This window comes from Rissa tridactyla, chromosome 3, assembly GCF_028500815.1.
Source record: "Rissa tridactyla isolate bRisTri1 chromosome 3, bRisTri1.patW.cur.20221130, whole genome shotgun sequence".
Lineage (NCBI taxonomy): Eukaryota > Metazoa > Chordata > Aves > Charadriiformes > Laridae > Rissa > Rissa tridactyla.
Window position 1 is genome coordinate 3,871,877 of NC_071468.1, and position 25,799 is coordinate 3,897,675.

The 25,799-nt window shown below is 40.6% G+C and overlaps 1 protein-coding gene across 3 annotated transcripts in view; it reads left to right on the forward strand.

The window, feature by feature from the left end:
* Positions 1-25,799, forward strand: part of PLCB1 (phospholipase C beta 1) — a 398,108-nt gene that overhangs the window by 304,790 nt on the left and 67,519 nt on the right. For all 3 annotated transcript variants that reach the window (XM_054197179.1, XM_054197181.1, XM_054197182.1), the window contains exons 17-27: positions 2,413-2,497; positions 3,612-3,736; positions 4,693-4,847; positions 6,565-6,729; positions 8,568-8,667; positions 11,475-11,579; positions 12,341-12,450; positions 17,521-17,653; positions 18,419-18,472; positions 20,050-20,269; positions 24,085-24,265. In XM_054197179.1, the coding sequence (XP_054053154.1) occupies positions 2,413-2,497; positions 3,612-3,736; positions 4,693-4,847; positions 6,565-6,729; positions 8,568-8,667; positions 11,475-11,579; positions 12,341-12,450; positions 17,521-17,653; positions 18,419-18,472; positions 20,050-20,269; positions 24,085-24,265 (1,433 nt within the window). The remainder of the gene's footprint in view (positions 1-2,412; positions 2,498-3,611; positions 3,737-4,692; positions 4,848-6,564; positions 6,730-8,567; positions 8,668-11,474; positions 11,580-12,340; positions 12,451-17,520; positions 17,654-18,418; positions 18,473-20,049; positions 20,270-24,084; positions 24,266-25,799) is intronic.

A 25,799-nucleotide genomic window follows, 5' to 3' on the forward strand; every position in this document is an offset into this window, starting at 1 on the left:
TTTTATTTTTGTTCACCTGACTTCGTTTCTCTAAATGTAGAGCTCCATACTTGTCTTTTATACAGTTTCATCATTTCAGTGTTACGACATTTTTCTAATTTAACATTTTCTAACTCAGAAATTTGTTTTGATTTGTGATCCTGGCCCCCATGGTGATAACAATACCTCAGTGCTTCTGTCATTCATACGTTTTAGAAGTGCGTTTTCTGGTCTTGCATCCAACTTGTTAACAGAAGTATTGAATAGCACTGGATCTGTAACAGTCTCCTGATTGCCCTCACCAGATATGTTCCCTGTCTTTGACAGAAAATAGCTGTAACTGTATTTTTTCAGGTTTTTCAGACAGTTTTTCAACAAGTTGTTTGTCCACTCCATACAGTGACTTCCTTCTGATAAGATATCACAGTGTAATATATCACAAGACAGAACTGTGTCTCCTGCACAGTCTTTTCTTCAAAGGGCAGGTTTCTTAATCCTCTGCAGATACTACAAGGAAATAATTGTTCTTATTTTAATTAGGAGTTTGATTAAGCCCTGGACATTTAGTAACTGAGTCATTTAACAGCTACCAGTTCTGGTTTCCTACAGATGCTCTACTTTAAGATAAGGCTGAGAGATACAGTATATGACTACAACATATTCTAGCACCTATAATCTAAATAGAATAAAGGCACTATATATGTATGTTGCATTAGGAAGGGGGAAGGATGGAGTAAGAATAATCTCAGTGCCTTTGTAAGGAGCTGAGATGGAAATAAGCTGGCTGGAACAGAGTGTGGAGAAAGAGAGGCTATTGCTTGTTGAAAAGGAAGAGGAGTGGTAAGAGAGCAGCCTCCAGGGAATGGCAGGAATCTTTTGCCATTAGGAGATAACAGCTATGAATAATGGCAATAGCGTCATGGTTGCTAATTAGAAATAGGGACCACAATAAAGTCTGAGCCCCAGCTCTCCTGGAGGGAGAGAATCACTTTTGGAACACCGTGGTCACCCTATGACTTTTCACCATACGCTGCGAATAGTTTGTAGTCACAGTCTGGCAGCACATTTTCCTCTCACATTGGCCCAATCTAGCTCCTCACTTCTTTGGATCCACTGCTTCCTTTTTGGCTTCCTGTAAGGAAAGTGCCCACCTGTTTCTGTCCTGCTTCTCCCTGCAAGACAAGTGCTTTTGTTCACTTTTATCCCTCTCCTGCGGCTTCGCAGTTTGACTTCGAGGAGCCAGCCAGGCTGGCCTCCTGGCCGTCTCTGGATTACTGCAGCACTCTTACTTCTAAAACTGGATGAGGGCAAGCCTTTTCTCTGCCTTATTGTTTGCCTTCAATAAAGTGGTGAGGCTAGAGAGTTCATGATGCAACACAGGCACTGTTTCCCTCATTTTTAAAGACAGCAGTGCCAAGATATGTAATGGGTATGACCTCCCAGCGCTGTGGCGCCTTCTAGGCAATCTGCACAGCTGACAGTGATGAAATGGGAAACTGTTATTTTGCAGCAATCCTTACCTTCTGTACAAAAGTGTAAAGGAAAAAATACTGAAGCCAGAAGGGTCTTTACTTAGGCTCTCTGCTACAGCATGTTGCACGGGTACGTTGAAAGGTTGTGCACTCATCAGGTAAAGGTGAGTAACAAATGATACACAAATTAATGTTTAGTCCCACTGAGTTACAAGCTTAGGAGGAGCTTTTCGCTGCTGTCAGGTCAGAAAGTCTGACCAAATTAAAGAGGTCACAGAAGCTCCATATCAGTCCACGGTTAGGTCTGAAGACCTGCTGGGGCACAGGAGTGTACCTTCAGGCTTGATTAGATAGCAATGGTTCCACGACTGTTTGAGACAGATGTGACCTTACTCTGACATACTGAAGATAACGAGAACTGCTGTAGGCACAGCTAGCACACTGCTTAGTTTAATCCGACACAGACATTAGTTATTATAGCTTCAAATTGGCTCAAAGCCCTCACATCTGCCTGCAAAGACAATCTAGAGATCCTGCAGGGCCCTCTGTGTTCCGCACAAAACCTGCTACAATACCTTTTCATCACACCTGTGAGCTTTGGGCTCTACCTCTTGAACATATCAACATGGTATTTTGCAAGCAAACATGAGAGATCGCTGCCCATGCACTGGATTTCTGTTGCCTGCTGCTGGAACAGTAGCCATCTCAGGCAGTACAAATGCCCTTAATTTGGGTAGTGCTAATGTGAGCTCAGATGAAGCGCTTGAGTATATGCAGAGTGAGCTTACTGCTGTCAGCAAACCATTGTGTATGTAAATTCTTTGAGACCAAGGTGAAATGAGTGGGTGGAATGAGCTGGGATAAGGGGACTGAGACTAAACCAGTTGCTTGCAGCTCATGTATTGCATATGATTTCATGCTCTAATGTGTCACTGTTTTTATTTCCCATTTAAACTTTCAGAACGCAACAAAAGTTTTGAAATGTCTTCCTTTGTGGAAACCAAAGGGCTTGAGCAACTTACGAAGTCTCCTGTGGAATTTGTGGAGTATCCTTGACTTTCAGAAGGCTGCTTTCTTGGCCTTTCTCTATATCTGAGATCTGTTACAGGGCTTTATTGAAATTTGGAGACAGGAGCTGGGGAAATAAGGAGCTCAAATGAAATTTGTAGATTTGACTGTCTTCCTAGATGAATTAATTGGCTTGAGCTCTGATGAGCTAATTTAAAAGTTGGCATGAGTCCTTGTGCTGTGGGCTAGGACTAGAGGGAATAGGCATAAACTACATCTTGAAGACCTGATACTTTGTATTCTCATTGTTAAATTTATCATCCTATATGAGGTGGTATGAGTTATGGTGAGCAAATTGTCAAAGTGTGGCTGACTTGGTTCTTTGCAACGTCATAAAAGAAAACTTGCTTTCCTATCATACCTCTAGTTCTAAGAGCACTGAGCTGTTTTGTTGCCAAGCAATTCTTTTTTTTTTTTCTTTGGAGGTTTTTTTTTTTTTATAACTTTTAAAGAAAAGCTAACAGCATTCTGTTTAGACCTTTTGATGTTTCTCAATGTCTCTCATCGTGCCTGCAGTTGAGAATGAATGATCAAGATAAAACAGTGCCTTAAAGAAGATTAATGGAAAGCTATTTCCACAGATAACCCGCAGCATGTTCTCATCTCTGAGATTTGTAGAGTCAACTACAAGAAGTGCACACTCACCATTTCTCTCTGTATGCAGAGGCCAATTCAAATGCTTATTCCAGAAGAGCATTTATTTTTTAACAGAGCACCTCTCATCCCACCAGAGGAAGACTCGCTGTTTTAGAACTATTTGGCCTCTATAAATGCAATCTTAGGAAAATCCCGAATTAGTAACGGTAATGATAAATGAAATTTTATGAATGCTGTCTTTTCAGTGCATGTGTCTGTGCTATTTCCTTGCTTATTCCAAGTAGTCTGTATAGGAACAAATAGCACCTTTAATTACCCCATATTTATCATATCTCCTACCAAATTACGGATGTCTGGAAGCATTATGGTTGCAGAAATCCAGTAAGAAACCTACAGCCGTTCGGTAAAGATCACCTGCGTTTAAATATTGTGGTTGCACCTCTCTGCAAAGTGATTTCTGGCACATGTACTGTATCTTAACTACTCACCGTTTAGATACAACAAAATGCAGCTAAGCCGAATTTACCCAAAGGGAACACGTGTAGATTCTTCAAACTACATGCCACAAGTCTTCTGGAATGCTGGCTGCCAAATGGTTGCTCTTAATTTCCAAACTGTAGGTAAGTTATGGTGGTCTCCGGATTTTATAACCTGTACCTTTCCACTTCTCTGATACAGTTTCTGATTCGTAGGTAAGAATGGCTCAATGCATCAAAAGGTGCCTAGTGATTGATACCACAGAGCTGTTAATTTACATTTTTAACACAGTTTATTTCTTTAATTAGGAATATTCATAATTACCATGCTGTAGCTAGTGTAATAAACACACATAATACCCTCCATATTGTCATAATTTTTAAGTGGTTACAGTTGAGCAGCATTTCAGATCTAGCAGGGATGTTTTTCCTCGTGTCTTCCAAAATGTCGGTATATCAAGAAATAAGGGACTTGGACAGCAAATTCCACTTTAAAAGTGAGTGTTTAAGAAACAAAGACATTTAGGCTCCTAGATGCACAAGTCACTTTTGAAATAGAATGTGTTGTCTTCCAGGTCTATGTCTGTTTTGAGACATACAAATACTTCCATCTACTGCATCTGTGGACGTATCCTGGCCGTGTTCTGCCTCTGGGCACCATGGTACCATTGTCTCATTCCCTTTTTCCTTTCCAGCTGTGCCCGTGTGTACAGCGCCTTTCCATGGAAAGCAAAACCCTACACAGGCTGGGATTTGGCGGAGTAATAAAAACCTCTTTGTTTTTTATTGACCCTGCTGGGTCAGGTACAACAGCGCAAGACTGAGGGACTCAAAACCTACGAATGAAGGCTTCTTTTAAAATGTGAAAATGTTATCTATTGAGTAGTCTCTGAAAGACGTCTTGCAGATACCTTTTTCTTGTCAAAAGAATCCAAGAGAGTAGCTGTGATCACATCTGAAACCTCTTTTACCAAGCAACAGTGTGCCATAAATAGCTGTTTACAGTCGCTTTGAAATTACAATAAATAGTATTATTTTACTGCTTTTTTAAATTGTTATCTAACCAGACCATTATTCTTACCAATATTTTTAATACCTAGATTTGTCTATGCAAATAAACATGGGAATGTATGAGTACAATGGCAAAAGCGGATACAGGTTAAAGCCAGAATTCATGAGAAGACCAGACAAACACTTTGATCCATTTACTGAAAGTATAGTGGATGGAATAGTAGCTAACACCTTGTCTGTCAAGGTACGTACGCGGCTGGTGAAACTGCTCTCCTGACAGCGGCAGAGCATAGGTATATTCCTGTGGTGCAGTGGCCTAGCAAATGACCATACTAAGTCAAGAAAATAAAATGCATTTTATTTCGTGGAGTGGCATTTCATTTATAAATTGCAGAGGACCTTCTGCATCACAATCCATATTGTAGGATAAATAAATATATTGTACGTATTCTTTTAATGGAAATAATTGGGAAGTGAAGAGATTTAAGAGTAGTTTGTGTTTTGAGTAACGAAGAGTTGAGTTTAAAACACACTGTTATTAAGTGGTAGGTTGAATAGCTAGAACAGTACACTGCTTAGTATAAATAAATATTCTGGTTCCCTCTAAGTTCTCTTCTATGGAACCATAAATGTCAGCTGCAAGTCATTGTCAACTTGCTTTTCTTCGCTCCTTTTTAAGGACCTCTAATGAAGTTCAGTTCAAAGACCGCCAGGAATCTGCAAATTGAAAACTACTTGTAAGAATGTTTAGAGGGATAGATTGCATCGGCTATGACAGGATCGCAAATTTATACTTGGTATATCTCTAGTTATAAAAACAGAACCTTTCTGAAATCCTGTTATTCCTTTAATGGACTTGTCCATTAGAACAACATCCGTATTGTAGAATCCACCTGCAAAATATCCTCCTGTTTTCATTGAGAGCGAACAAGTATTTCCTCTCAGGCTGCAGACACAGGCGTAGGCAAAGCAGTGCTGGGAGGGACATGAATAAGGTAATAATCTGATGATATGCCTGGTAAAAAAAGATGGCTCTGTGGGAATGACCTTTTGCAGTGACCTGTAATCATGGAAGCTTTCAGTTCCTCCTGTGGGCTTAGAGGCGCTTTCTTCTGCCGTTTTACTAAATGGAGGTGGAAGTCATTCAGTAGCTATAAGGAGATGCAGAGCATTTTTAACAGGAATGAGCATCAGGAGTCACGAGACAGCTGTTAGAAGTCTGCTGGGGAGGACTCTGCTGGTTATGTCAGTGCCCAGACACGACACAGCTGAGAACAGTTTAAGGTTTGCATTAGGCAAGCCTGAGTTTGTTAAGGTACAGTGACACTACTACATATTCCTGTGCCTCTTCCATTTTCTGAACTAATTGCTGACCTTTCTTTAATTTTTCAAAGCTGAGAGTTGTGTTTCCTGTTACAAATAAGAACTAGAAAAGACCACCTATTTTATACTTGTGCTTTTTTCGTAGCGAAACTCCTTATCCACCCTGAAGAGCCTTTATTAGAATACCATCTTTTTAGCTTGTTTTCTCCCTTGCAGTTAAAAGCATATGTAGTTTCTCTGCTGCTTATACCTCTTTTCTTGAGCATTTTTTGAACCTGTTGTTGAAAGTGGATAGAAATGTGAGTTCTCAAAGACACTGTGTTGCGGAAAGAGGCAGCCAGCTTGAGGAATGAGATCCAAACAAGTATTCCTGCTGAGGGAAGGGCAGCAGCATGATCTCAGCCACATTATCGCTCATAGGGGAATTCAGGACCACAGGGTCACAGGAAATAAGGCCTCACAAGTTGTTTTTCTGTGTCTGCAATATTAAACAGTGGGGGTTTTTGTTTATTGTGGTTTTGATTTTATTTTAAATGCATACTATCTGATCATTAGTGAACTATCCATCTGCATTTCAGTCACTCATTTCCTAATCCACAAAAGCGGTCTCTAGTGATCCTCCTTTGTTTTGGTTTTAGATAATTTCAGGTCAGTTTCTTTCTGATAAAAAAGTCGGTACCTATGTAGAAGTGGACATGTTTGGCCTGCCTGTGGATACAAGAAGAAAAGCTTTGAAGACCAAGACCTCTCAAGGCAATGCAGTTAATCCTGTCTGGGAAGACGAAACCATAGTGTTTAAGAAGGTCCGTGTAACACTTGCTTCACAAATGTGCTTGGTTTATCGCTGTGGTTTACTGAAACGTGGCATTTGTTAGAAAGAACAAAAAGATTCTGGAACTGTTTATTGTTAACTGCTTTTGGTGTAATTTTCCTACTCTAGTCGATTGAGGTCCTACTAAAATAAGTGAGTTTAAAGCCACCTTGATTATTTCACTGGCACAGCTGGAAGCAGCAGCCATGGTGGTAGACTCATCTGCATGGCACGAGCAAGCGCAGATGCCGGCAGCAGTGTAGCTGGATTACCATGGCATTTTGCCTTGGCTGAACAGCCCTCCTGTCCAGCCTGCGAGCAAGACGATGCGAACACAGCTATAACAATCTGGTTGTCCAAGCTAGCATATTCAAAGCAACCTGTTATCTCTGCTTGTAAATACAACCTGGGTGATGAAACCACATAAATCCCATCCACTTGAAATGAGACGTAGGCTCCTTGCTCACTCACGCAATTTGAACAATATTACTCAGACTCACTTGTCTAAACTGTGAGGGAGCTGAAAATATTGAGCGTGTTTTAGGATTGTGTAATCGTCCATGTCTTATTGTGCTTCGCAATATACTGGCAGCCAGTTTTTTAACAGAACCTTTGGGTTCTGCTTATTGGGCACCGAGGTTAAGTGGATCCTCACTTCAGGTATTTGTAAAACAATATCTTTCATATTTCTTTCAGCAAATGTAGTTCACAGAGATGTTTATACAATTGGTACTTGCAGCCCTGCTTTCTAGAGAGTACAGCCCTTTTCCCTGAATATTTGGCCTTCTGAATGACTTTCCTGTGGCAGCCTGCCAGAGCTTAAGTTTGGAAACATCACTAGCGTTTTTCTTCTGTAATGAACTTCTAATTAGTGTACTTCATTTCTCTATTTAGTTAACGATCGTGCCTGACTGCCTCTGTGCTCAGAGAAGCATAGATTACTATTTTTAGTAACGCTGAAAATAAGTTAGTGAAAGTCTTCATTTTGGATTGTTGCTTTTTTTTTTTCTTTCATTGTCTAGATAAATTTTAGCATATGTTCTAAAAAAAAGCATATCTGTGCCCAGGTTAAAAATATGTGTATTTGTAAGATATTTACATTAAGTAAGAAAACGAGATGAATTATGCTATACGTTTTTTTTTAAAGAAATATTAAAGATTCCTATCTTAGTAGGGTAGTTAGTAGTCTTTTCCAATTTCTTGTTTTCTTTTTTCACTGTTTGGCCTTCTTCGTATGGAGTGCCAAGAAAGCATCCAATGCCAGTAAACATCCTGCCTGATTAAACCTCTTTAGCCCAGGCAGTGAGTATGCTGCAGCACTGGAAAATTCTACTAGAGTTGACATGGTTCGTGTAATTCATCCATTCACACTCTGCAAAACAGGTTGAGTGGCTTCTTGAGTTTTCAACACTAATATGCCTATCAGTGACTTTTCTTAGAAGTAAGTAATCCTGCTGGCACAGACACAAAGGAGAAAAACCACGTCAGGCTGTGAGTAATAAGCAGAACACAGAGCGGTGTTCAGGTGTGGTAGGAGTTGAGCCTCTGTAGTCCCTTGCATCGTATTGAAAATGTAGGGTCAAATTGCTGGGTTCAACATACTACGCGCACGTCCCACCTCAAGTTTCTTTTTTGAAAAATGTTTCTATGAGAGTTATTTTGACGCACAGGTGCATACGCCCTGACCTCTTATGTGGTAAGACCTTCCTATGGATGCGTAGATGTCACTATCTGCTAGATTGAACTTTCTGTCTGCTATACGGCCTACATCTGGAAGGAGCTGTTTCATTCAGAGCAGAAAGTTAGTAATGCATCAATATTGCCTTCCAGGTTGTTTTACCTACCCTGGCATGTTTGAGGCTAGCAGTGTATGAAGAAGGAGGGAAATTCATTGGTCATCGAATATTGCCAGTCTCAGCAATTCGACCAGGTAAACTTTTTTTTTCTCCATTGAGGTGGACGTTGTGAAGTGAAAAGAAACAGCAAGCCAGAATCCCAGTGCTGTAAATCAGCAGCCACTGTGCAGATTTATAGCAACTGGGGATTTGAGCATCTCAAGTTTGATACCTCAAGTTTGAAAAGGAAAATACCATATTTCACCAGAAATTTAAACTTGTAATGAACCAGGAAAACCAACAGAGTTAAGCTTCAGAGTCATGGTTGGCACTTACTCATCTCCAGTAGATCAACTGCATGTTCACAGTTTTATGCTAAGAAGTGCAATTGTACGCTTTTAAGAGGAAAGAGGGCAGCAACAGCCGATTTTGATGTCATCTTTGTGAAAATGGGAGATGTCTGGGAATGAAAGCAAAATTTGTTTCTCTAATGTAATTTTTACATGCATGCAAGGACTGACCTATATGCAAGCCATCATCTCTCTGCAGAACCTTTAAATCAATCCAAAATTACTTTCATCTTTATTGCTGAAAATTAAAAAAAAATATCATTACTGGTCTCTTCCAAATCATATCATTATTTCTAATATAATTAGTGGCCACTTAACTGAAAAGATGTCTTGTGCGACAACTCAGCCCTTATTTTCGAGGCCAGAGACTTGTTAGAGATCTTGTTTCAGAAAGATTCAGTGACATTGGCATTTTGAGCAAGAGAAGCGTTCGACTTCAGTGCCAGCTTTATTGAGGGGAGGAAACTAAATTAGGGCAAGCATATGGGCCATAAACATGCTCCCAGCTCCACTCACACTGGAAAAGGAGGAATATTTGTTATCTACCCTGTACCTTATTTAGCCAGTCCCAGCAGTAGCACAAAACTCACATGTCCCTGTATCTAACAGTCGTTGTCCATGTTATTCCTGGAGACCTGATCTTGGGTGATGTATAAATCAGTCCCTTCTCTTGCTGCAGGTGATGTCAGGGCTTTTCTTAGATGAGCTCCACGCATTTTTGTCTTAGCTGGTGTCGCATGGCCTCACTGCAAGTGCAAACAGGCTAGCCATGGGAGGTGGCTGCTGGGCACGTCACTGCTCCAGGATTTCCTCACCAGTTGTCACTTCTCTTTCCCTTCCCTTCTCTCTACCCTCCTCTTGGCCATTCTCTTGTGCCAGCTCTGCCAATCTCTACGCCTTTTTTGTGTGCCAAGCAAGTTTATCAATCCAGCAGAAAACTCTCCGCTGTTTTCTGCTGGCTTAATGGATATAATTGCCTCGTGGAGGATCTGCTGAGCTCCAGAGGGAGACAGGTGATTGGAGAAGAGAAAGGGGGATGTGAAGGATTTCCCTCTTTTGGTGAAATGGAACACTTACCGTGGCTGATCCCTTTTCTTGGTGCTCACCCTTCATGCAGCACAGAGCCCATTCAGCAGAGCACTGAATCGTGTACCTGCTTTTAAGCTTGTGCTTTTCAGAACAAAGGCCGCTGTGTTAAACCACACAAGGACATTCAAGAGCTTTTACTCACAGGCCTATCTTCTGTCCTTTTGACTCCAGTAATCATAAGTTTACAGCATGTGATGGAGAACAGCATGTTGATTTTAGTTTGTGTAATTGCTGAAGATTTGCTGGAGGAGCTTGAGAGAACTGAGAAACCTTTGTAATATGTACTTTCCCTCTTTTATGAGACATTATTGAAAACTATATCATACTATCACAAAAATCCACAGAATTACCGTTATTCCCAAAGCAAGGATTTAACCATTACTTGGAGAGGGAGCTGTTCACATCACCCACGTGGGGATCCCCCCAGATAAGTGCATCCTGCTGGTTACTCTTCTCTTGACACTACCCGTATGAGCAGCTCCTTAGTCATGCCTTAGAAGAGCAACATCAGCCATGGTGCAAGAGGCACCAATTTGTGAGGCAGAGGATGCAACTTTTCAGCCCTGCCATGCTGTAAGAGTTTGTTGGGTCTGGAAATCCTTTTCTCCCATTTCTACCTGTGGCCGTCTGTCACTGTCTTTAAACTGGCATTAATACGTCTGACCTTATGGTGAGGCATTTTGGGGAGCTAAATTGAGGGAATACTCTTTGCAGTTTCTGAAGGTTGCTTTTTCCAGAGTTTAGCTTGCTGAGCTGCCTTATTAAGTCAGAAAAACATGAGTGAACAAGAGAAGGAGCAGGAGATGGTGGTAGGTGGCCGGGAGAAGGAGTTTGGGACTGACCCCTCTGTGGTCCCTCGCTGTTAACTTGGCTAAGCTGCACTGTAATGCGTGCCCTCACTCTTACAAGATAGCCAGCTTTCAAAACGGTCTGAAAATACTCTTTCTTTCAGATATATTTCTAAGGTTAGTAACATCATAGGATCCATACACACACACTTTGTAGTTACAGTGCGACATTGTCTGTTTTTCAAATTAGATACTGTGTTGTGGATGGACTATTACATCTCAGTTTTACTGTCTGTTCAGATTCCTGAGTATTACAAGGGTCACTTTTGAAAATTAAATAAGAGCTCCAAAACTTTAAAAAAAAAAAAAAAATCCAGCCAAAGGTAATAAAATAGAATGCATCAAAAATTAGGTAAATGACAATTTTTAGCATTATTCAGAGGTGTGAAAATAAAGGGAAAAGAGTATTTTAAACTGCAGTGTCACATGCCTTTCTAACAGCCTCTTGTTCGTATACTTATCTCTGAAACCCTCCAGGTAAATCTTTCCCTACCAGAAGTCCCTAGGGTTGCTGGCTCAGTTGGAGCCACACCATAAATAACAAATGATAACACAATTACATTGGAAATGCCTGTGGAAGTTTATGCTCTGAACTGGTTGTTTCTTATTTTGCAGGCTATCACTACATCTGTTTGAGGAATGAGAGGAACCAACCTTTGACACTGCCAGCTCTCTTTGTATACATAGAGGTCAAAGACTATGTACCTGATACTTACGCAGGTAACTCTGTGACATTTTCCTACTGGGGAATATAAAGGTTAATTGAAATGTGAAATGAATGTAGCTGACTTGCCGTATGGGGATAACGGTCCTGTAAACAAACCCCAGCGCCTGATGGATCATTATGTCTCATCACTCATACAAGATAGCCTGATTTACAGCGGTCTGCCTGAGGTTTAGGATTAGGGCCAACTCTTTTATTTTCAGCAGACCTTGTGTGACTCTAAAGGAGGAAATACCACAGGCATTTGCCACTGAAACACAAATGAAACTTTGCTTACGTGACGCAGTAGTGTGTAATTGTTTCCTAAGCAGAGGAAAGTACCATGCTTAATGTAGAGCATTGTATTTTGGAATCAGCTCTAAAGAAGGGAGGTTTAAAGAGCATACTGTGCATCTGCAGTGTAAAATAGTATTCTGTATAACTATTTTGATTTTTTTTTGAAAGAGGATTTTTATTAATGCTTCTTTGTGCCTCATGTGAGGCAGGATCCTAGTTGACTGATGCTGTAAGCTTTGAAAATCCATCATAAAACTCTGTGCAGAAAATGCACATCCATGAGACCCAAGCACAAACTCAACAAACAAGCGTTAGAGTATTTGTGCACAATGGTGTCCTCCCCTTCAGTGTTGTTCTGGGACCTAGGAGTGCCTATCAGCAGCAGATCTGTATGAAAAATACAGTCTCTTTCTTAACACCTGAGGAGCACTGGAACCATAACGTAAGGGCTTTGAAACTGAAGTATTTGCATTATTTCTAGATGTGATCGAGGCCTTATCCAATCCAATCAGATACGTAAACTTGATGGAGCAGAGAGCTAAGCAACTGGCCGCACTGACTCTGGAAGATGAAGAAGAGGTAAAGAAAGAGGTAAGGGAGGTTTCAGAGTCTCCGCAAATTATGTTACAGGATTTAAAAGCACCTACTTGGCTTAGAAAGCCAAATATTGAAAGTACCTAGGAACTGTATGTGTTAATTACGTGAACACCTGTAAACATCTCACCTAGGATGAGAGCAGGGCACATTACAGCCGAGAAGCTTCGCGCTGTGCGTGTGGTTTCACTGATGGCAGTGTGTTGTGCACGTAGCAAGTTACTGTTTGGAGGTAAAGAGACACCAAAAGCTGAATGAAAAACCACATTACGTGTATGCTGATTTGCAACTTTTTTATGTACTAAATCTTCATAAGTCATCACCTGTTGTTTTCCAGCGTGATGATGTAGTTACCCTTACAAAAAAGACATCTCTGTATCAGTAGCTTTTCCTGAAAATGCTACAAATTTTCCAGAATTTCAGACTCTGTTTCTGGAGAGGTTATTCCGTTCAGAAACATTCGTGTATCTCAGATTACAATATCTCTACACATTCTCTATGAACAAAAGTCCCCTAAAGAGACACAGTATAATTATACAATAATATAGATGGAAAGGGGCCTCTGGAGGTCAACAGATCCACCCCTTCATAGATATTAGACAGAGATATGAAGAGGGAGGAGACCACAGAGTAAACAAACGTTCAGGCCTGTTCTAGCTTAGCAGAAAGCTGTGGGAGCCGCATGTTATGTGGGAGCCACATAATACATGATTACCCTAGGACTAACCTTTAAACCCTGTTGGTGTTCCTGTATAATTGGAGGTGTTGTGCATACAAATGCAAAGATGTTATTTTGAGCATAATTGAGAGCACTGGCAGCTCAACTTTGGTGTCTTTAAACGCTATGCACTTTCAGGCATTCAGTCTCTCTGTTCCAGACACTGTCATTGGTAACGTCTTCTAGCAATGTTTGACAATATCAACCTTGTATTTTAAAGATTGCTCGTGTCAGATGTTAGACACATCAAGTGAATCAAAAGGCATTAGGTACAGGTCTCTAGCGAAGATGGAGAAATGCTCTGTAATTCTAAACTGCCCTCAGCTCTGGTGCCTGTCTTCTTCAATTCTCAGATGTGCAAAAGCCTCATTGAACTAGATTTTGTAACCAAGAATACATTCCCAAAGCAGACCAGATGAGTGAAAGTCATTACAATTCAGTGGCCAACAATTTACTCTTTGTGCAGTGTCACAAGTTCGGCTGAATGAGGACACTCTGAAATGCTCAATAGTATCTTAGACATTTATCTAGGACGCTCTACACATGAGATTCTATTTTAATAGCAAAGTTTTTTTTTTAACATAATCCTTTAAATACCTTAGAGGTCATTTTTACTTTTGAAAAAGTACAGATTTTCCTGGTCTGTACAGGCTTATTGGGTAGAAAAATTCTGTCACAGAGTTTCTTCTAAAGCAAATGGGAAGAAGAAAAGATGAATTGTAGTGCTCAGGTAGTGCTTCCACATTTCAAGGAGCTTGAAAACTCATAGGATAGAGACACTTTTTTAAAAGAAAATTGTAAGGATTGTAGTGGTGTACTTACTAAAAATGTATATCCATTCAGTTAGATGCAGTAACAAGGGACAGGTACAAAATTGCTGCTTGAAGCAGCAATCTAAATACACCCTTGTTGCCTTCTTTTTAGAAACGCCTGTTCTAGGTAAGATATTTGGCAGCTGGGGTGTACTTGGAAATCTTGAATTGCCTGATGGTAACGTTTTCTTCGTCAGTCAGCCAGGCTGACTCTTTTGTTCACTTACATTGGCCCACGAGAATCACATCGGTTAATAATTGCAAGTACGTTCACTGGCAATGTAGCTAAATCAACCCGGATATGTTTGCCAGACATGTATGCATAAGTGCACCTGGATTCAATTTTCCTATGTAAAGTTTCAAATTTACACACTATAAATGTTTGTGTGCGAAGCTGTGCTGTCTCCTAGCACAGATTCCGCCTCCCCACACCTCTTTCCCTCCCCGCACACACATTTATTTGTCTGAGCCGTGTTCTTGCAGCCGTCACAGGAAAACTGAGAGGTTTTTCTTGCTACCTAAAAGTTTCAGCTGCATCTCTGTGAGAAGTTCCCCAGGCTTCTTGCAAAAGAGTAGTCAAATAAGCTACCTAATAGTGAATCATTTTGAACAAAAAAATCAGCCTTTCTTTAGGCTTCAAATCACACTGCTTGTTAATTATCAGTGCAGTAACATAAGTGAAGAATGATGAAAAATTACAAAATTTACAGCATCTTTTTTGTATTTATTTGCAACCCTCCTGTCATGAGCGTAACGTGAATTGCTACCTTTAGCTTTCTGGTCAGTTCTTGCTTTACAACAGCTATTTTTGTAAAATGGAAGCATTGTAATACCTGCAGTGTGCGTCTTGCGCTTTTAACTGTATTTATCTGAATACACAGTAAATCTTTATGAGCGTACAGGTAGTGAAGGTTGCCTTCTCTTCCCCTGCCTGGTGTCCTTTACAGACAGGAGGAATAAGCTAGAGAAATTTGCAGCTGGGAGTTTCTTGGGATGAATTAATCCCAGCCTAAAGTAGATTGATGTAACTCGTTTGTACGTTTTTCCTCCCCACAGTCACAGGAGCAGAAGTGTGTAGGGGGCTGGGAAAAGTGAGCCAGGGTAAAATGCATTTTGGCTGTGCCTGCTGGTATAACGTCCCTGGGTATAATGTCAATTCCCAGTGCAGAGTCAGGGAGTCAGGAGGCCTTGCTGGCTCGTTAACGTGTCTGACATGGAAGCAGCAGAGCGTCTCACCTGTTGTTTCTACCCATAAAACAGTGTTGAAATGGAAAGTATTGTTTTGCGTGCCTGGACATAAATCAAACGTGTGTAATCACTCCGGTTGGCTTCTCTGGTTAAATAAAATGGTTTTGATAGGGAAAGTAAACAAAAACATCTCTAGGAGAGCAACTGGCCTTAGTGTATCTGATACCACCATTTAAAATGAAAATTCAGGCATAGTTTTGCAAATGATAATGATCGCACCAAGTAAGAGTAATGGCAATTAAGTTGATCTGACACTTTAAGGGAGACCTTGCTTACGCTGGCTTATACTTTGCCAAGGTGAATAGAGGCAAATTGACTTAAAAACTGCCCACCTAATCTAACAGTGCAGCTCGGAGGAGATCTCCCAACCCCAACACATTGCAGCTCCTTTTCTCTGTAGAAATAAGAATAGACCATATAGGTATGTACCTGTATGGGTACGTATCTTTCTACTTAGTAAATATACTGTCTTGCAAAAGACATGGCAACATGTGGAATATAAACCATTTTCTGTGAATATTAAAACTCTAAATTATAAGGCTGGATTACATCATGTTTTAAAAAGAGCCTAAAATATTTTCCGCTAAGGGAAAATCAGGTTTACTTTAGCATTCTGTGTGATGAATTATGAGAAGAGAAAGTGCTTTTTAATGAGATTAGACTGCTTGATGCAGTGAAAATTACTCTTTATTCACTTCCTGATCCTGTGTCACATTTCTGCTTTAGTTTCTGAAAACAGATGTTTTATGTCCAATATTGACAGGCTATATTAATAGTTTCTCAGCAAGCTGCAATGCAGCATTTCACACCACATACAAACCTAGTCCCCCAAAAATAAGATAATACCCACTTTCCCACGCCGTGACTTAATGGGGCACAAACTTGCCAGAAGTTATGAATTCTAGCTTTATTTGTATTAAATGTTGATGATCTATATGGCAAACATTGTTTTCCTTAAACTAATGAATTGCATCCCGTGAGGAGTAATATTTTAATGAGAATTGAGGGGGTAACCATGTCTGTGTGTTTGTCACAGCTACAGCTTTTGCCAGTCAAGTTGTTCTGCTGTCATAAATATTGGCGTGATCGTGTTTTCCCTTATTTTATTGCAGTCATTCCTGCTTGATATAAATGAAGTTGTTGGCATTGGTTTTCAGTTGCATCATGTTTCTTACTACAGTATCTCTCTCCTATAATTTTGGTGGAAACAGGCTGTTGAGACAGAAATCCTTTTGCAATATACAGTGTGTTGTCAGGACCAAGATGAAGGAAATCAGCCGCAGGAGCAGCACAAAGCAGTTAGATCAAAATGTATTTTGACTCCCTCGATGCAGTGCAGGCTGGTATTTTGCAAGTGTGGAGTAATCAAGGGGAAAAAACCCAGCAACTGTGGTATCCTGCCTCTGCATGTAATGTGATTACCATCAAAGAGTGAAATGGAAGCAGCTGAAGGAACAAATCCAAAACTACTGTGAGACACCATGGCAACTGGCCCCTCGCAGGGACAGCAGGAAGGGGGCACTGGCCATTTCAAAATAAAAACTGCTTTGAATGACCTTCTGTTTGCTGAGTGCTGGGTGCTTGCTTAAAACCTGATGGTCACAAAGAAGATAATAAGGTGTTCAATGCATAGGATAATGTATGCTGTAAGCCTGAGCCTGTAGGAAACTGGAGAGAAAGAAAAGATTGTGGAAAATGCTTAAATATTTGGATACCACAGATGTATTTATGCAGCAGGCTGGAGGTACTGTTTACATATTATCCTTGGAGTGTAATTGCAACTATGTAAGGTCCTGGGAATCAGAAGTATGTCTCTGTTCTGTAAGAACGGTGAATAATGATAGTGCTGTGTATCTATGAAATTTAAAAGTAATTTTGTGTACACATTTTGTTCACAGCAGGGATTTGAGTAGCATTTTCATGCCAGCTTCCACATTATTTCTAGAAAGGTTTTATGGCAGAGAACAATGCTTTTCAATAAAACACAGATTTCACTTCTGGTGCAGCTAATATATACTGTACTGAAAAATGTCCCTGATGAGTTAAATCCGTTTAAAATACTTTTTCATAATAATACATGCTCTATTTCTTCTTGAAACTTGCCACAAAAATGAACCACCTGGGTTACTATGACTCTTAAGGGTACCTTTTTTTTGTTTCCTTTTAGAATTACTTATATATAATATTTACAGAATTTTACATTTAAAAAAAGAGGCTAAACTAGACCTGCAAATAAATAATTTTAAGTGTTAGTTGAGAAGAGTAATGTAAATCATTATGCATTTTCAGATTGACCACGGAGATGCACCATCCGAAGCTAACAATGAACCAAGGCCAACACCAGCAGAAAATGGAGTAAATTACACTGCCTCTCTTACACCGAAACCAGCAACTCAGGTTGTCCATAGCCAACCAACACCAGGTAAGGAAAAACAAAGCAAAACAAAAAAAGTCCCATGTTTTCAAAATAACTCTGGATAATAATTTTTCATGTGCTTTGCATTTAAAGAACAAAGTTGGGGGGGTGGGTTGTGTGTGTTTGGTTGGTTGATTGGTTTTTGTAAAATAGGCAGAAATTTTCCCATTACTTTAGTATGCTGCTAGGGCCAGACTTCTTCAAACATACAGATATCTTCTATTTAAGAGTTGCTTTTAGGGCAGAACTGAAGTTCATTGCAAGCAAGAAAATTCACTGGGTTTTGTTGTTGTTGTTGTTACTGTTGCAAGTGCAGGTGTCGCTTTAAATTGTTTTTACAAATATGCCTAATTATTACATCTTATTCCACACACAAAATACAGTATTCGATACTTATAGGCTCGATTTAACTGACTTCTAAGGAGCTGGATTCATCTTGCGTACAGGCATTTTGCACTGACATCATAATATAGAGCAGTTGTAATAACCGTCAGCCTAATACCACTTAAATGACTGATATGAGTGGTATCAGTGAGTTCAAGAACACCCTTCTCATAAGTAAACCAACGAAGCTCAGGTGGGTTTTCAGAAGGTTACCTTTTTGTGTCGGTTCACAGGCTCAGTGTTCTTTTCCACGTTGCTGCGCTTGTGCTCAGGGATGTGGTTTCTCCAATGACTAATAAATGCCCGTGTCAACATACGTCCTGTGTCACCTGCCGTGTTGATTGTTGCTTTAAAACAATTTGAATCAGTCATCTCTTTTACCTCTAGGTTCGGTGAAAGCACCCGCAAAGACAGAAGATCTTATTCAGAGTGTCCTCACAGGTAATAAATATACAGTTTACACTGCATGAATGGTACGCTTTTTTATCAAGAGAAACATATTTTTGATGAAATAGGCCGTCTGGCTGAGACGTTTCTTTGAATGATTAGGACTGCAGTAACTCGTAGAAAAAGTACATACCATGTTTCCTTCCTCAGCTTTGAAGTTACTAAATGTTTGAGCACGTTTCATGAGATCAGTATTGGGTGCCAATAGGGAATTTTTTAAAAATATCCCATTGTTGTAGTTTCACAAGCACAATGTTACCATCGAATGCAGACAGAAGACCAGCATTATTATGAGAACAGAAGCTAAATATGCTCTGAATATTGTGAATAGTAGTGAAACCATTTTATCTTCATTAGCCTTGCAGTGTTCCCATTGCCCCTGCAAAACTGAAATTAACCCTTACATTGAGTAAACTGGCCTTTCAGTTAGATAGTGCCCTACTGTTCAATTAGGAGTCGTGTCCTCCAGCTTGGAGTTAAGAGTTCAGATTGCAAATCTCGTAACTCAGGTTTTTTTATAGTCATTCTCCTACCTTAGAACCCACTCCATATCCAAATCTTGTGTCTCCGTTTAGGTGTGGAAAGCACATAAGACACATGAAATTCTACATGTTGATTGTCTCTTATTCAGTCCCCCTCAAGCGCCGTAGAAAGAGGCTGGCCTAGATTGTGGAAGCACCTGCTGGCCTCATGCAATCAGTCTGTTGTCCAGGAAGGGGTCTTCAGCCTGGCTTTCCCAGAGCTGTGACCCCAAGTGATGCAAGTCATCATTCCCTCCAGCACTTTTTTTTTTTGTTTGTTGGTTTGGGGTTTTTTGGTTTAAATTGCTGATTTGGTGTGAGCTCGTACAGGTCAGACCTAGCAGACCCTGAGCTCAAGGTGTGGTCTGGGCTGAGAGAGAAGGACATCCTTCATAGTGGCTGTCGGAGCAACAGCACTGGAGCACAGTTCTCGGCATTTAGCTACCGATCCTTTGCTGGGCTGGCAGCCAGCTGGCCAGGACTCCTCTGTTGCAGGGTCTCCATCGTGAGAGAACTGAAGTCTCTCCTAAGATGCCATGATGATACCGGGACAGCTGCCACCAGCCAGTGCCAGGGTCAAGGCGGGAGAGCAGGCAGCTGAAGTGCTGTTTGCGAAGGGGTTTTAAGCACCAGCATGTTATGTAGCCCAGCCAGAGAGAAGGGAGACTTGAAGTGTTGGTACAGTGGGTACAAAAAAGATCTGTGGTCATATCTATGTAAGATCATGTTTTTATACATTGGGCTGATGGGAATCTTTTGCATCTGAAGGGGGTTGAGGAAAGAAAGTACATGATTTCTATTTTGCGACACGTTGGTGTTCTAAATTTTCATCTCACTTCTTACTCTTATATCAGTTAAATTTGCCACAGTATTTTCAATCTGGTTAGCTTATTTCCGGGTAAGTCTACAGAGTTTAAGGTAGCACATGTCACTTACCAGCAGCAAACAAGCATGCTTTGTTTTATTCCTGCTAATAGCAATTGCTGTGTTCTCTGATTGAAATCGTACATTATTAGAAAATTGAAGTGGCTTTTGTTGCTATCATTGTAGAAGTGGAAGCACAGACTATTGAGGAGCTAAAACAACAGAAGTCTTTTGTTAAGCTTCAGAAGAAGCACTACAAGGAAATGAAGGACCTTGTAAAGAGGCACCACAAGAAAACCACTGACCTTATCAAAGAGCACACGGCAAAGTATAATGAAATCCAGAATGACTACCTGCGACGGAGAGCAGGGTTAGAAAAAACAGCAAAAAGAGACAGTAAGAAAAGGTACGTTGAACATAGCTTTCCTCTTCTGGGTGTTGGAAATCTTTACTCAAGTCTTCTTTTATAGCAGACAACTAACATGGAGGTGACATGACAGCACAGAAAAAAATCAAAAGCAGCAAGGTAAAATGAAGTCAGGGCCTTTGATACGGAAATCATCAGAAAAAGCCCTCTCCATGATGTGCTGCTTCTCTGCTAGAAGTCAGAGAAGTTGTTCACCGTGTTATACCTCTTGCCCTGTAAATGAAGGCATGCGGTATTTATCTTGGGACTTTCCCTGGACCGCCAGCATGGGTAGGTGATTCAGCTGTACTGGCAACAGCAGCCCGTGGTTAGGGCTTGAGCTTCATCACAGACTATGAGAGGGGGCGTCCCCTGCATGCTGGGGCAGTTCAGGAGCCGGACGGCAGTGTGAAGGAAGTCAAACCTATCTGGATAAAGTGTTTTGCTCTCCTGCTCAGGTCAACTGCAGCACGTTTTATCAAAGCACCCCGTCTTCTCCCATGCTGACCTCCTTTAGGAGAAGGAGTGGCAGTTCCATGGAAACTTCTGCCCCAGACTTACTAATATAACTTTATAATGTATACCTCCACTTCCAAAGAAGGAGAAGTTTTTGCAGCGAGCACACATGGTCATCCTGCCCTTGTTAAGCAATTGGTTTACTCTGGGCCACCACGTTGTGCTGTCTGGTGGTGGAAGAGACCCAAGTGTCAAAACAGGAACAAACATAATCCTCTTTTATGCTATAAATATGGGTAAAACAGATACTCTGAATCTGGGGATGAAGAGCATTGTCTCCAAGTTGGAGCCCTGGAAAAAACTCAGGCTAGAGTAGAAGGCATCAGATGTATAATTAGGTGAAAGAAACACCTGAACGTTATTAACATCTGACTACTGTTTAAATTATGATTAATCCAGACCACTTGGGGATCTCTTCATGATTGCTTCGCTTTGCCTCTGCATGCACACCCCTTCTGTGCTCTGTCTCTTTCTAAATCTTGCATTGCCCTATCTCTTTGTGTGTGCCGATAGAATTGTTATATTATTTGGTTAGGTAATAATGAAAAAGGGGAGTTGTATTTATCTTTATCAGTTTGAAGTGAAAAGACTTATGGGTCGTTAATCTTTCCACAATAATTGTCTTGTTCATATGGTAGGGAACTATATGTTAATAAAAATAAATTCTTAACTCCTGGCAAAACGTATACGCACATAGGTACAATTGGTGCCGGATACTGTTACAGTTGAATGATAATCAGGTAGGGGTACCCTCCTAAAATTTTATTTCTCCCATTAGTGCGGCATTCTCATTTTAACGTAATTTACATTAATTAGATAAGCACAGAAGTCCTTTAACTTTTACATAAAATGGATATAGCTGCAGTTCTTAAATATGAAGACGGTGAATGAACATTAAAAAAAAATTACTTGATAATTTTTGGTAGGAGATCATCAGAGGAAAAGGCTGCAAGCGTGCTCTGGCTGCTAACCTTGTCGATAGCACCTCTCGTTGCAAATGACTGGGATTGAAGCCATAACTTGTCCCTAGGAAGAAGCTTATTCATTGACGCCTGCCTGATGACAGAATGTCATTGGGCTTAATAAGAGCTTAACGCTCATAATATATCTATGTTCAGCTGGCCCGAAGTGTTGCCAGTTTCCAGGCTTCCAGGTTCTACACTTGAGTTTAACAAACTCCCTTAATGACTGGTTGTCAACTGCACACACGGTGTTATTTTATCCGCTGTATTTTCCGTCGTCAATGTGTGTGATAGATAGTGTGAGACGAAACAATGTCATGTTTCATTTCTCTAGCATATTCTATTCAAATTTAAACAGAAAAACAAACTGAATAAATAAAATGACTCATTTATCTTTGAGTTAAAAGGATTTTGTTTTTTTATTTCGTTATGATCTGGCTATAAATCACTCATGATATCAGGCAGTAAAACGCTGCAGTCTATTACATGGAGCTGTCACAATGATTTCAGAGATGTGATGTTTTATGTGCAGATACAGAGAAATCTGGAGGTTAAAAAATCTGAGGTTGAATTTTAAAAAGGCAGAAATATATTTTTAGGGATTTTCAAACTTGCAAGTACGTATCTCAGACAGAAGACTTCTAACAGAATACTGCATCCCAAGGAGAAAAGTGATTTTTATCATTTTAAATTATTGCTGAAGCTATTTGCTTGTAACTGCAAAGTATAAATCACTACTACATCAGGAGGCCTTATATCAGATTGCCATACAAATGCGATGCCTCTGGTCAGAAGCAAACCTTGTTTCATGCCCTTGTCTAAAATTGGGCCAAGATTCAGTAAAGCCATTGTCTATTGGAAGTTTGAAGTATTTTTTATACACATGCACAAGTGTTTTGCTGGCATTGCTCTGAAGTTTCTTTAATGAACGTGCCCCTTAAAACACAGTCTTAGTATTTTAGCCAGCATTTAGAAATAGGCCTTATTTCTTTTTCCCAAAAATACAAGAGAAAAGTCAGCTTTAAAATGCATAGTGTAATGGCATAATATGCTGATTTTAATATTCATTAATGCTGTCTTTTGGCTCTGTATTTAAATTATCCTCACCTACACGCTGATACCACTTAACCTCTTAGCAGAATATTCAAATACAATAAAAATACAAGAAATAAAAAGAGGCTACCTTGGTTCGTATCCTCAGGCTGATGAAAGCAGCTTCACATTATTTCAGTTGAAGTTCTCTAATTGACAGCAGCTGCAAACTTGAACCTGGGAGACAAAAGAGAGGTAAGAGCGTAGCAAGTTCTCTGCATTGTAATCTCTGCAAATTTCTGAGCAGCAAACTCATTTTTCTCGCGTCGGCCCTCTCTGTTCAAGATTTTGCTGTTTTGCCCATCTCATGCACTGTTCCTGAGGTTTCCCAGGCAACTGATTTCACACCTGAGTACAGCAGTAAACACAGCAGCAGAGCAGGGACACAGCATAATTATTTTTTTAAAATATTTTTCTTGGGTGTAGTTTACTTCTGGCCTGAGAGTGATACTACTTTTGCTGCTTTTTTTTTCTTTAAGCACTTCAGTGTTGTCATGTCATGTCTCGTTTCACAATTACATCTATCCTTGCTTCTGTCTTAAGAAAAAAACCAGAAACTGTTCCTTAGTGTTGCATTTAGCTTCCTGATTGTGTTTTTCCTTTGCTCCTCTGTGCTGCCTTTCTGAGGTTTATTCCCCACTGGGGGGTGTTTCCTCCTAAAGTCAGGAGTCCATAGGGCAGTTTTCTCAGTGTGTGCTATGCGTGGCATTTCCTGAAAGGGGGAGAAAATAGCAAATAAAGGGATGTTCCCAAGCATTTTATAAAGGCAGATGTAAAGTTGTGCTCTTAAGTTTATTGCTAATTGTATGCAAGAATTGATTCAGTTTTCAAAATACTTAGCATTCACTATTTCTGCTGAGGATTGTGCAGCTTTGAAGTTCAAGTTACACGTCTGGAGGTGGATAAGCAAGTTCCATGGGCATCAGTTTATGGGAAGTCTTGGCAGTTGCATTTATAGCTCATTTATACTAAGTCCGGTTCACACCACCGTGATGGGTTAGTAAAATGAGGTTTAAAAGTAACAGCCATCCCATTAATAAACTGTTAGCACTATTTTTTTCCTAGAAGATGAAATTATTGGATTTACTAGAGAGAATATCGTCTTCTGGCCCTGTACGTAGTGCTGAGAAATTTCTTAATGGTCTACAGATAACCAGCTGCCTTAAAAACAAGGTTTAAATATGGGGCAGAGTGTACACACCTAGTGACTTAGACCTTGGTGGGGGGGGGTGTGTGTCTTTGCAGATCTGAAACGGGCAGCCCAGACCACAGTTCTTCAACTATCGAACAGGAATTGGCTGCGCTCGACTCTGAAATGACCCAGAAGCTAGTTGAGCTGAAGGAGAAGCAACAGCAGCAGCTGCTAAATCTCCGTCAGGAGCAGTATTACAGTGAAAAGTACCAGAAACGAGAGCACATTAAGCTGGTACGTTTGTTATGTCATCTGCTTTTCTTTAGCCATCTCAGGGTGAGTAATGAAAGCAGCGTGACAATTATAATTAAGTGGGGCTTCCTCTTACTTGGAGCCCATTTCAGAGCTTGATTTCCCTGTGGCCTGCTGCAACTTCAAGGGTTGTTGTGTCACTTTGTCACTAGCACTTCTAACAACTTGGAAAGCTTTGGATGGAAGGCAGAAAGGCAACAGGATTAATACTACTGCTAACGCAGAGTCTCCTTACCTCTAGTTGCGTAAATCTCGGTTTACTGCAGCTTTTGAATGATCTTCCCATTTTGTTCGGCCACTTTTTTAAACGTACAACACTCAAGGAGGCAGGATTTAGCTGGAAAATATATTGAAACACGCTGAAAATAAATAAATTGAAATAGATTCAAACGCTCCCCAGGGCACAGAGTTGTGCCAAACAGTGTTGCTGTTGCAGATGAATGCTTTAAGGGGATACAGGACATAATCTGTATATGGTGAAGAAATATTTAGTGTCCCATCAGTCCAAGCCAGCTTGCTTTTTTACAGCTGGACTTTAGCTGACAACTAGAGCAGGATCATAGGCCCTCTGAGCTGAAATAGAGGAGCTTGGGCAGATGGCAGCTGATGCCGATGGATATTCTCGGGCAGAAAATAACATTTTTAAAGGGTGTTATGGCAGTGCAGACTGTTTCTCAACTCCAGACAACGCTCTCACAATGTTTTCTATTATGTGATGTTTTTCCTCGTTACTGGTAGGTGAAGTGATTTGTCTGCTCTGCCCTGCCATCTAAAAAGAGCAGGTCAGAGGGGCGATATGTGTGGATATTGCTCAGCGAGGCCTTTTCACAAATCCCCATGGCTCATAGCACGGAGCCGTGGTTCCCCAGTGGTGCCCTGTTTATCGCCAGTTGTGTGTGAATCACAGCTGCTGCAGCGTGGGTGCACGGACGCGGTTACCTGTGCCACGGGGAGAGAGTCCACATTCAAGTAACAGTTGTTGTCTGCACCTCAAGAGATTTTAATTTTTATAAAAACGAACCATTTTGGACCCGCATGGTGGGGCTTATGTTGTAAGCTAACTCATTTCTCATTTCAAAGTGGGAAATGGCATTTCTCAAAGCAAAGTTACATTTCCAGCATTGTCCTCTTCAGTAACGTCAGGATAAATTCAGTTTTTAGCACAGAACCTTCAGACAGTTTTCCCTCTGAGCTGTGCAGGAGTTAATATTCCAATTAAAATCTCCCTTGCAGCTGAGAGATTCTTTCTGATGTCTTTCTTTTAGAGGAGAGCCTATTGTCGGTATCTTTCTTCTTTTATCTAAGGAGTGAAAAGCTGGATCAGACTAGCTAGGCATTATTATACGTGCTCTGGTTCATCATCCTGAGAGGATTATTTTACAGAATCAGACTTAAACTCGAGGGGGTGATCAAACCGAACCGCTCCCATTTCCCACTTTAATTCACCATTCTTTGAACTTGCACACAAGCCCAGTCCATGTGTCCTCTCCCGTCAGCCTCACCACCACAAACGTGC